This window comes from Acanthaster planci, linkage group LG01, assembly GCF_054643075.1.
Source record: "Acanthaster planci isolate LZ-2023a linkage group LG01, COTS_SCS, whole genome shotgun sequence".
Classification (NCBI taxonomy): Eukaryota; Metazoa; Echinodermata; class Asteroidea; order Valvatida; family Acanthasteridae; genus Acanthaster; species Acanthaster planci.
This window is the reverse complement of record NC_141777.1, coordinates 30,789,726-30,802,623: the sequence shown is the minus strand read 5'-3', so window position 1 is coordinate 30,802,623 and position 12,898 is coordinate 30,789,726. Positions and strand designations below refer to the sequence as shown.

Below are 12,898 nucleotides of genomic sequence, written 5' to 3'. Positions count from 1 at the left end.
TCCACACTGGTAGTTCATAATCCTCTAAGGATTAAGCATGCAATGGCTTAATTTTGAATCAGCTTAACAATTCATTTCCAATTAAAAAAGTAATTAATAATAAATAATAATAAACACTTGTTAAGCACCATCTGTCTAATAAACTATTCCGATTCTCTGTATTATTATTATCCCCGCACATTGAGCTCACAACATCTGAACATTCCTGAAACCATCTCAGCTCCCTGGGGAGTATACCAGCCCAACGCTGCCATTTCAGTGCAAACATCAAAACTTCACTGTGTCTGCCATCGCAGGTACCAGTTTCCTCCTGGGTGGAGAGAGGCACATAATTTAGAGGAAATACTGGAGACATACCTGTACAGTGTGAGACTCTATGTTCCATTGAGATCTATACAAAAGAAGTAATTGCCACGTCATCAGAAATAGTAGCATAGCTTCAGTGAGTTGGGGGCTCTCAAAGAGTTCAAAGAGTGGAATAGCTCAGAAAGTTGGACAACTTCAGGGCTAAGAAGTCATGGTAGGGATGTTTCACTCTTAATAAGCTGGAAGATGTTTGAATCACAGTGGAGGGAGGAGGGATAGTGGCAGAAGGATTAATGTGCTCCAGTATAAAGCCGGAAGGATGATCAGGATCTGGAATGTTGTCCCCTCTTTTCTGTTACAGGTGATACCTCACTATTTGGTGTCAATGAGACGTACCAACGAGCTCTGCTTCACTGGCAGAGGGCAGCAGCACAAGGTAATTTCAAAAAACAAACAAAAAGCGAAGCAACAACAAACAGAACAAGCAGACAAAAACAAGCGATGTACGTGTCGTGATGCACCTTTAAGAAAATTTGACGGTTTCTCAAATTCAAGAGTGGTAATAGTCTTCTTAGCTGTTATAGGGATGTTGCTGTTACAAATAAGGGAATGGTGAAGAAGAGAGATGTTTATTCGGGTCCCTGGGCTAGTATGTCCCGGTATAGTACAAATTGGAAGATGGGTGGTGTTGAATGAAATCTTTTAGTACATTTCTTTTGCTGTGGGCGTGGGTATCTGCAGTGTTTGTATTGAACATAAATTGCATTGCCATTGAATACGTTGTTATGGAGTTCAATGTAACCTTTTGAGAAGTATTAAATTTCTCAAATTTGGAGAATTCAAAATATTTCAAAAATGTCTGAAATTTATACCTTGACTGGTAATTGGTTAGCTTCATTTATATAGTATTACCACCAAGAAAACAATGTTTTTTTATACAGGCCCATCTCTGAGCCAAGTTCATCTTTCTTTGTTTTCAGGCTACACCAATGCCAGAGTGAAGCTTGGGGACTATCACTACTACGGATACGGCACCGACGTAGACTACGAAACGGCAGCCCTTCACTACAGGCTAGCCTTTGAACAGCAACGCAATGCCCAGGCCATGTTCAATCTGGGCTACATGCATGAGCAGGGACTAGGCATGAAAAGGGTAAGAAACTCCACAGTGAAGCTAGCTTTAAGAGATCAAACACAGTGCCCAGACTGTGTTTTGTCAGAGCTTGAACAGGGACATAGAATGAAAGGGAGGACAAAGCTTGAATTGTTCTTAGCTTTTCAACAGCTACACAACATCCCAGCTGTGCCTAGTATGAGCATATATAGGCTACGAATGACGAAGGTACAGAGCCATATTGAAGTCAGCCTTTCGACCGCAGCACAGCACCCAGATTGTGTTTAGTCTGAGCTTCATGCATGAAAAGGTGCTAGGAATGTAGAAAGGTGTAAACTTTTTGGACCTTCTCTCTTCGCAGAAAAACACTTACAGCAAGACCTGCAGTTGGCCAAATAAAAATGTCAGAATCAGATGTTATCAGGCAAAGGGAATTCCAAGATTGAATAAGTCTCTTCTGCCTTTCCTGAACTTTATTGCTAAATGTTGACCCCCCCTTGATAAAACAGAGGATATTTCAAGATCTTTTTGGGGATGAGCCAAGGTTAATGCTATCCAAAAAATGGATTACTCCAGATCACTCTGAACATCTTTTATTATGCAGTGCCGTTTTAGTGGTTTATATAAAATTCTACTTTTCCCCCTCAGCAGTCTTGCATTGTAACAGTATTTGAACAAATACTTGACTTGTCAAATTAGAGTTTGCTTTTGACAAGTAGAGTTGGCTTGCTTGGGTAGAAGCAAGTGAACGACTGACTTCGGTAAGGGGAAAAATGGAGCACGTGGCAGGGACTGACTAAAGGTAGCTGAACTTCTTTGTTGACCCAGAGTTTCTGTTGCCATTGGTTGACATTCAGGATATTCACCTTGCCAAACGTTTCTACGACATGGCTGCTGAGACCAGTGCTGACGCCTACATTCCCGTCATGATTGCTCTGGCCAAGTTGGGCATCCTGTATGCTTGGCAGTACTTGCAGGACTTTGAGGTAAAGTGTTACGTATCGAGGCACAATCCCTCACTATTTTCTGGGCAAACAAGATTGTGTTGCTGTTGAATGACAAATTAAAAAAAAAATCATGATGATGTCTGGCCAATTTGCTTTTTCTAGGTATTGCAACAAACTTTGACGTTACCTTACTTTTTTTTTGGAACAAAATTCGTGACGTATCTTGTGCACTGAGCATGTTTTACTGAAGGAGGGGGTGGGGTTTAGTGAGAATTGGAGGCGTTGTATCCTTCTGCCTTATACAAGCACAAAAAAAAAGAAGTTGCTTGTAAAATTACATGTAAAAGCAGGAAGTTGTTGGATTGGATCCTTAAGGGAACAGATTGTGAATTTTTCATGTTACAGCAATTGGAAAGTACTCAATAAACACTGCTGTACAAATGCCAGTATTGATTTTTGTTGGTTTGTCATACAATTCATGAATAACTCGTTATACCTGGTCAATTTATCGTGGGTGTGCCATTTCCCAAGGGGTGTAGCATTCAGGCATGGAAGTGTTTTTTTTTTACAAAGTTGTACATCAAAGATAGGGGTTTGGCCTAGAATTGTAGAGTTTGTGGGTACCACTGGAGGAGCCCCACAAAGACATAGGAAGGCATGCCAAGTGAGGGCACTTAATGCTGCCACAGAGGCTATGTAACCATGGAAACCTTCAGCTAGCTGGGACAGCCACTTTCCATAGACATCTGTATTACTCCTAACCATAGCCAGGTAATTCGTTCACATGTGTGTACGCCATGAGGGCAGGTCTTCAACCCAATTGCGCGCTAGTCATTCTCAGACACATTATTTGCAATGGATATCGGGGTTATTCTTGGATTGTCAAAGACCCTCACTTTGTCAGATTTAGTGCTCACATTTTTGCCATTAAAAGGGCAGGATATGCACATAACCTGTGGACATTCAAGACTTGTTTCAGCTAGGCAAAATCGCACAAAGCTATCTGAGTGCGCAACTTAGCATAAAGGGACATTCTTTTAGCATAAAAAAACAGCTCATCGGTAACCAACTGTGGTGCTTAACTGATGATTTCAGTCTTAATGATGACCTTACAGCCCTTTGCAATAAGGTAATTATGCAAAAAATAGGCAGTCAAGAGTAGTGTTAGCTCTGCCTTCTCGTATTCATATATACTCTTGAGCCAGGAAAGGCTAGTTGTGGTGAAGTGGCTTGCTCAAGGTCACAGCATGTTATCAGTTGGATTTAAACCCTTGACCCATTGAGCAGAAGTCTGAAACCCTAACCACTAGGCCACATGCTCCCATGATACCATGCATGTGTACATGATGCTTGTAACTCGTTCTGGACTAAGTTCAGCCCAGCTTATAACTGTGCGTGGTGACGTATGCTGTCAAGCACCTCCATGAAACTAGGTCCGTGCCTGAACCCTGAACTCACTTGGTTTCCGAGAACAACGTTGCTTCTGGCAGTTGTGTTATGTAGGTCTGCAAAACATGCCTCAGCGATGATGTGATGGATTTCATCCCACAGGGAATCTGGCACCCAGAAAATGTTGCTATTGCCCGCATTTTTGGAAGGGAGAGCCCGAAAAACCGACTGAGTTAACATTACCCACCCTGTGTTTATTGACTCTATCAGCTTCTGGTGTGTAGCTGTCAGTGACAAAAATGAAATATGTCTGGAATTGTGCCCGATGGACATGATGTTTGTGCAAGAACAGCATATTTGATGAATGGCTGATTACTTAGTGAGAAAACATTGATATTGCGTGTGGCTGTATTGTGCTCAGACATCAGGCATCTCCTAGAATGGAGAACTGGAGTAGATTTTTGGAGGTGTGTTTGACCGCTCGTCATGCTGAATGTTTATCATCCACTTGTTTCCATTTTTGCTTTTACCATATGCTGCCGGGTTTAATTTGAAGTTGCGTGATGTATACCCAGGGGATTTTCAAGCTTTTTCGGTTTCAAAATTCTTTAAAACTTCATAACTTCATTTACCTGACATTTACACCCACATGAATGACTCTCTGGTGGCTACTCCTATCTGACAGACAACATCTATTGATGCCCAAGTATTTTGGCCAGGCCTGCTGCCTTGTAAAAAGAGCCCAGATTGTGTGGTGTTACGTAATTTTCTTCTGTTCCTGAAACTGGCCCAGTGCACTTCTGGCGTCTTTTCAAATGTGGAACAGATTAGCATGCAGTGGTATTGTGTATCTCTCATCCCTAGTGCACTGGAGTGGTAATCTGCTGACACTGAATGTTACAAACAGTGTTATAATCATTCAAAACAATGACAGATTTCCTCCGCTATTGACAACTGAAAAAATGTTGGCAATTCCCAGCATCTCAGTCTTTTGTTCTGAGTACGGTCTTTTGTACCCAAGGCCCAGCTCTTTTGTCCCATTTCGGGCAGCCCAGCTATGCATATAAACCCAAGTAGTCTAGTTCCGGAAATCCCAGCAGCAAGTGGTTAATTCCAGTCTTGTTGAATCAAGTTGCTGACTCAGGCTCAAGTTTGACTTGAATCCTTATCTTTAACTGGAGATAATAATAAAAAAATGATTTGCAACTGGACTTGAACAAATTAAGACATTTACATTGCCACCTTTTGTTAAACTCTACACAAGGACTGTATCTCATACGAGTACCTGCTGAGATTCTTTCCCCATCCAATTTGTTTTCTGGTATCATCCTTCTGGTCAAGAATCTGATAACTCCAACACAATCAAGGAACGACATGCTTGCCAATTTCTCATTTCTTGTTTTTCCTCTAAAACAACAACCAACACATGTCCTTGTTTTCATCTTCCTATGCCTTTATCATTCCCATCAGATGCTTCTGTAATTTCCACCTCCTCCCATCAACCTGGCCAATACTTTACCATAGCCACGCACTTCGTCATAAAGCACGCTCAAGTTCACTAATTTTTCCGGGCACTTTGAAGATGCCAGTCCTGGTGTGAACTTCCACGTGATTAACATGCAAGGGCTTGATGTGTATCGTTTGATTGAATCCCACAAATCACCCTCACAAATTATTGGCTTATCAGTTGTCACTGATAGGCCCTGGACGTGCCTGCCTCTCGGGCTCAACCATGTAGATCCGAAAACAGATTAAAATCTCTGCTCTCAGGTTTTGTTAGTTGCAACATGGAGCCATGGTTGCAAGGCATGTGTCTTGCCAGCTGATTAGTGTTTCACTCTCTCCAATATCTGTTCTTATTTTGCTTAACATTGCGTCGTGTTTGGATCTTGATTGACATTTTCCAATCTCAGATTTCTAGTGAAGTGACCGAGTTTGAATGTTTTAAATTTTTTGGTGGAGGGGATGTTGAACCTGAGTGTGTAGCAGTGTTGGGTTTCCATGCTCAGAAATGTATCCTTACACTGAGAAACATGACCCTCACAAGCTCACACTTGACTTGATAAGGCTTATTTGGACGTTACCGTATGCACTTCTGTTTGCTGCGTCAATGCCCTCTCCTGATTTGCAGTTCTTTAAAAAAAGGGTTCTCTTGTACAGTCAGGATGGCCCAAGCAGGTGAATGTAGCAGTCTTGAATTCAGAATATGATGGTAATGGATGCTTGAGAGATAGATGAGAATGACACTGTGGAACTGCATCCAAAGAATATTGCTGCTGAGATAGACGGAAAAGGTCCTAACTGCAGAGGAGTTTGTAGGAAAAAGACATTTTCTGGAAATCTAAATTGAACAATTTAAGGTTGAGTAAAGAAAATGACCACTAGAGTTTAAAATTTCCTTCCAGAAAACTATTTTATAATTAATGTGTTCAGTTTCATACAGTGGTTTCTTGTTTGGAAATGAAAATGTTTAAATCTTCACCCCTGCTTTCTTTTTCAAGTCTGTCAGAGGAAATTCATGCAGAAATGCACGAAGAGGAATCCCACAAATGAGTCTCCAGATCATATCTTGGTTTTGATACCATTTGAAAGAGCTCTTTGTTTTGATGTACCTGCATCTCTCATCCTGGAAAAAAAGGGACATAATGCAGGCAAAAAATCTTGAGAGTTCATTTGGACTTAAATTGTTCAAGATTACCTTGAGGGCTCTTAAATACCTCCCAAGTGACTTTGGTGATTTCCATATCATTTTTAAAGTTCAGGTTCAGTCGTGCTTTGTCTTCACCAGCTCTTTTTGGCTTGCAGGCAGTCCTTGAAGGTTTAGTAGTCTCTCTTTCTTCTTTATTCAACTACTCTTGGTAATCATTAAAGTTTTACTCAACGACAGTAGTTTGTACTGGTGTTCATACTAAGAGGTTGGGTCAATAAAAGGTTAGGTTACTGAAGGAAGGTTTCAAATGAAATCTTGTTTGAAAGAAGTTCCCCTACCAGTTCTGAAATTAGAAGCAGAATATAATCAGTGTGGTCCTTCTTCAGCCCACTCCATTGCCATGGTTACGAGATCATGTGTAATGGGCCGTTTCATCCTCAAGCCCAATGCCTACTGTCTGGTAACTTGATAGTCAATTCCATTCTGTGTAGCTCCTGCCATGGGGTGCTTTTTCAATTTTTTTTTTGACGCACAAACAATTTGATGTGGTCATTGGTTTACAAAACGTAGCACGTTTCACAACAGCTGTGAATTTCGTTGCAAACATCTGCAACTCTCTACCATTGTATTTCATGATTGTAAAAACCCAAAGAATTGCAATATTTAGTACAATGAGTGGGTTGAAATTTAATTCAAAATATTAATTTTCCATTACTCGTTCAGCAGTCAGATAGATAGAATGATTAAAATGCCGTTGTAGTGTAATTAACCAACCATAGATATGCGAACAGGGCAGGGAATGCGGCGGTGATGCAGAGGGTCCCCTAGCTGGGTTATAATATGTTAGCTACCAGGGACAGACACAAGGCCCAGTGCCAGCATGTGTATGTAGGAGTAAAGGGAGTTAATAGGATATAAAGCAAACAATAAAAGCCATCAGGTTTGTACATTCTACCAGACACGTCTTGCCGGTGAGACACGTATAAGCTGAGGTGATAGGTAAGAGGAAACACCGCCTTGTGATGTAATCAAGCCATCAGTCAGGAATGAATGCAGCTACCCCCCTCCCCCTCCTTCCCCAGGGGTTGCCTTTGAGGTTCCTTGGTACAGAGTGACAGGGTAAATTCTTATATAAATGCCTATGTGATGAAGGATGCGTTATGGAGCATGGATTTAAATAATGCATGCACCCCCCATTTTAATTTGATTCAGAGACCTATCATTGCACATACATGTATCAGAGCCCAAAATTACAAACCATCATTCATGAGTGCCTTAGACAGTTTAAGTATTTCTGTTGGCCTTGAGCCCATCATGTTGCCGGTCTCAAATGAGTGATGAAGCACTGGCTAGCTTATTGCATTCTGTGCCACCTCACGTAGTATGTGCCGCGCATAAGCCAATTTCCATAAAAGGAGCTTGAAATACCAATTGAAATACCTGCTATAACTTACTTTTCCTTGAGGTCCAGCATTTGGCCAAAAACAATACCATCCACGAGTAGTGAAGCAGTGTACTGCCAGAATTTTTGTAGTGACCAGATCACTGCAGACCTATCCTTAGGAATTGTTACAGTTACTGTTCCTTTTGAATACGTCGTGATGTGAGAATATCTCTGGTTGAATTTTGTTTCTGGATTCTCCTATTTCTGATTGGAGGCTGTTAGATGTACGCGTCAAGTTTTCCGTGCTTGGGGCCCGCGTTCTATTTTGGGCAGGTTTGTAATGTATTTGTTTTGTTTATAAGTACTGGCATGTTTTGGATACTTGATGCCGGTCTACCGAATTGGATCCTCATATCGTTTCTCTCTGGAGTGTATCTCGACATTGATGTATGGCAGTGGGTCACTCAGTCATGTAAGTGTCTTCACCAATGAATGTGGCCTCATCCACTGACAACATCAACTCACAGTGGAGCATCATTGCTGCCAAATTAAATACCTACATTTGCTTTACACACTAATTCTCCAGACTCTCAAACATCTGATTGATAATCTAACTGGACATGGCCACTTTTATTGTCGGTATTGCTTATAGTTGGACTAGTAAGGTCCAGTGTCCTTTTGATGAGAGTGTGGTGATGCGACCATGTGAGCCTTGTCTTCTGGGGCTGACCTTGCTCCCATCAATCTGGCTCTCATTAAGGAATTCCTCCCTGTTGCGCCTCACGGTTTCCTCATCCTTTTCAGAGTGTTGAGCTCTTTCATTTAGATCCCAAGGATGTCATTTGTCAAGCTATGATCAATTTCACTGAGCCCTTGATTGATTCAGAGTTATGCCATCAAGTCATAGTGTCTAGAAGCAAGGGAGGAATTTCATTTGCATGGTGGAATTTCATTTAAATGTTCAAATTGTTTGAAAATGACTAATGCCTCATGGAAATAATGTTTTCAATTGAGTAAACAAAAGTGCATAAAACCCAGTTTAGAGTAAAAACTATTTACGGCCGTGTATTTTAGATTAAAGCTGATATAACTGTAGTAATGTATTCTTTTGAAAAGATGTGTGAAAAAGTGTACTTTTTAACATTTGTTCAATCAGCAACTCATTTTATGTGTGCTAATGTGACTGTAAGGAGTGGTGGTTCATGCCCCAATGCAAGAGCCAAGAATGTAAATAGTGTCGGTGGTGAGGACAAAATTGTTGGGATGGGGAATTGAGGATCGGATTCTGTGATCTTTCCACTTCTATGTGTGAGTCTTGTTGTATTTTGGAGGAGGAAAGGAAAATGAAACAGTTTCGGAGGGTTGCAGTTCTCTTTATTTAAAGAAAAATCCAGATGTCGGTTTTGAGATTTGAGGCTTTTACCCAATATAGAGCTGCAGGAGAGAGTAGTAAACATTAGCATCCATGTCTGGGTACAAAATGGCCTGTATTAGCTTTTATTTCTACATCATATTTCATGTGTGTTTTGGGGCATTATGAAGCCATTTTGTTCCCAAGGCTCAAGTCTCAATAACTTGGATTGTTACTCGGCTTGCTTTCTTAACAGGACTGAAAGTCAGCTGTGTGTTAAACTCATGCAAATGTTTTAAACACTTGTAAATGATTTCCCATTGGATATGCACAAAGCTTTCCAACGTTCTTAGCACGTGCGACATTGGAACGCACCCAAGGCCATGTCCAAATCCATTTCTTGACCTGACTTTCATCCTGGTGTCTTCCACAGTATGCGGAGCAGTGGAGTCAGCTGGACATGGAGGCCAGGTTTGGACCTCACTGGGACATGTACCTGGTTACCATTCTCTTGGGCTTCAATGTCATCCTGGGTCTCTATGTCCTCGCCAGACGCAATTATCTCTAGACCCTTCCAAAGAGAGCAGCCCCTCAGTTTCTTTTCTCATCACTGGATTCTGATGATAATTATGTGGTGTTGTCTGTTTAGTGTTTTGTTCTCAGTGAATTTTATTCTTAACCTGGTGTTTTTGTTTTATTATTTTTTTAAATGGGTTTTATTCTTTGACGAGTTTTGGAACCAGTTTTATGGTCACTGCAAAGTGGAGGATTGCCCCATTTATTTGCTTTTTGAGTCCAAAAATAACAGCAGATAGAAGAGTTATAAATTAACACTGGCAGGTTATCTAACTTGCTTAGCAGAGCATTCCTGTGTTAAGCATATTTGCAGGTTTGCCAGCTTTAGGACATTTGCTCCAAGCTCTTTTATTCTCAAGAACAGTGTGTTTGCCACTGTTTTTATTATTGTCGTCTTTTGAAATTGAAATTAAGTCTTGCACATCTGGGCATGTTCGTCTCACTTCATAAGGCATTGCAGACAATATCACCACATTATGTTTGGCTAGTATACCGTTGTGATCAGAAAATATCACCCGTACAGTCAGATCAAACTACACGTGTGCAAATCACCAATACTTAGGCCTAGACCATTCTTCTCTTGTTTGTTTTAGTTTTCAGCCTGAAGCCATATTGTGCGAAAATAAAACCGGATCCTTTCTTCTGTTTTTCTGTTGTAAATATCAGTTTATGTTATCATAATTGCCTGATTACAGACAACTACAGCTATTTGTTCCAACATGGACTGAATCTGTTTCTTTGTTCAAAAGCGGCTGTCATATTATACTTACTACAAGCTTCAGTCGCCCACGGAACTTAGACTTGATTGAGTTAGTTGATCACATACAAAGATTGACAGATCACAGAAGGCATCATGCGTGAATGCGGACATAGGCCTAGTACTTGTGTTAATTTTGTTTTTCATAGCGTCGTAAATTGATAATTAAACCATTGATGTCTTACTATTTGAAAGCAAACTTCGTTTTATTCTATGCGCCACATTGTAGTACATTGTAGTTAACATTATCAGTTAACCGTTTAATTTATAATTGGCTCGAAGATGCCTTATTTTGATCAGTTTGGCACGGTGAGATTCAATGACAACATTCAAATGGCATTGTTGCGTAAACTTTTCCTTTTATCGGCATAGTGGTGAAATTTAATATTGGGTGGTGGGGGGGGTTTGCTGAAAACCTTAACTTCCTAAAACTAAGGTGACATTCTGTGTCATTTACTCCCCCATTGGATTTTCCAGTGCTTTGATCACTTTATTAATTCGTTTAGCAGTGGAATTTAATTTATTTACAGAATTTTGATAAGATATAACATGTACATTTTTAAAGGTGTAAACAGCTTTAGAGAAACAGGTGTAATCAAATTGCCTGGGCGTCCAATTTGCTTGGTATACTGGGAGTCGCTTCATCCTGTTCACTAAATTGAATGCATTAATTTTCAGATCATGTTTGCTTTGTTCAAGGAAAGTTTTGCCTGTCGAACAAGCATGAAATTGACGGGTATGTTTGATTAAAGTTCACAGGTGTGAAAATTAAACGTTTGCAATGGTCAGGATTTCTGTTTTTCACACACCTCACCAATAAGTAATTCTGGGTCTAGTCCGTTGGGTTTTTGTTATCATTATTTTTATTTTATCTTGTAGCTGGTACTGGGTGTCGAATGAGGCGAACGAAATGAAAGTTTGCTTCTAATTGTATTCGAGTGGAGAACCTCCAGTCAGCGGAAGGGTAGTTGTGCACGTAGTGTCGGGGTGTTAAGGCCGTTTCATACCTCACGCGAAAAGCGAACGCAGACGCGAATTTGCGAGGTCAGATCAAATTCGCGCTGCGAATTCGTAAAAGTTGAACACATTTCAACTCGAGCGAAATTTTGCTGCAAATTTGTCGGGACGTCAAATGTGCTTCGCTTTCGCATTCGCCTGTAATGTGAACCGGCGGCCTTCACGCGAACCTTACAGGCAAACGTTGAGCACAGACAGCTTTACACAAAACCTGAAGAACAGCCCTGGCTAGAAGCACCTTTGTCCAGTGTGTTCACTGCTGCTTCTGTTCATCCCCTTCCCTTCAGTGGTTACTGCCATGGATTCCTTTCAGACATTCTCCATAGAAATGAAGGTGGATCCATCAAGAAATCATTCAGTTTTCAGTCAGAAGGGGACCTCTTTCTGTTTTTCTCTCATTTCCCACCACGTTGCATATTTCAGTCCCTTGGCATTATAAAGTCCAAGTGTAAGTTGTGGAGGATGGACGAACCCAATGCGGACACTTAGTGAAATCCACGCCAATCGTGCCTCTGGGGGAAACGATTCGAAACGAAAAAGGGGAAACGGAGTAAACCGCAGCTTACAGAAGAGTTCTTATCTCTATAAAGCTGTGCAAATAAGGTGAATAGATGTATGAGAAATTGTTGCTTATCTTCAGAGAAAGACGTTCAAGACCCGTTCCCCCAAGGGTCCTCTACTTGGGTCTTAACTTAGCAATGCAAATTAGCGCTCGCCTGAATTTCTTGGCAATTGTTTGCCTCCGAACGAAAGTGCGTAAATATTCATCATTTTTAATGGGTGCCTTACATGTAGTTATCGGTAAAAGGCCAAAAAGGTCTCATTTGCCCCAGTGATATCGGCCGTCCATCTTGGTTCAATGAACTCTAGGATTAAGTGCTGTATAGTCTTATGGAGCAAATTCAGCCACTGATGAAATAACAATTTATGCTTATGTCACACTTTCTCTTCCTTTACTTACGAGAGATGACTTTGGTCTTTCCAAAGCTGTCACTTTCTTTTCCGAAGAATAACAGATGAGACAAGGGATGTGACACCCTTTCTCTGACTTGTTCACAGACCCCTTGATATAACCTCTTCTTTAACTTAAAGGGGACTGTGAGGGTCATTCTGCATTCTCCGACCAAGTGCAGTCCCCCCTATGCCATATTGTCTTCGAGAAGTGGTCGTACAGTCACACCGTCTTGTGTGATCATACCCGAATGGAGCGCCTTGAAGCGCCGGGTGGACTGAAGTGTATGGGTTAGTGCAGGGGCAACACGATCCCTGGAGTCTGGTATACCTGAGCACGAGCTATCTCTCTCTCTCTCCTTTTTTTTTCCTCCAGTCTTGAATCCAATCTACTAACGACCTCTTCATTCTTGGACTCGTTGATGGCGGCGCTGTCGTCACCCCGCCCGCTCAATC

General features: G+C 41.2%; 1 protein-coding gene across 1 annotated transcript in view; it reads left to right on the top strand.

Moving 5' to 3' along the window:
* Positions 1–11,247, top strand: part of LOC110976727 (uncharacterized) — a 70,397-nt gene extending 59,150 nt beyond the window's left edge. The window contains exons 16-19 of the mRNA XM_022230264.2: positions 668–742; positions 1,287–1,459; positions 2,278–2,406; positions 9,575–11,247. Coding sequence (XP_022085956.2) covers positions 668–742; positions 1,287–1,459; positions 2,278–2,406; positions 9,575–9,709 — 512 coding nt within the window. The 3' untranslated portion in view covers positions 9,710–11,247. The remainder of the gene's footprint in view (positions 1–667; positions 743–1,286; positions 1,460–2,277; positions 2,407–9,574) is intronic.
* Positions 11,248–12,898: the final 1,651 nt, after the last annotated feature.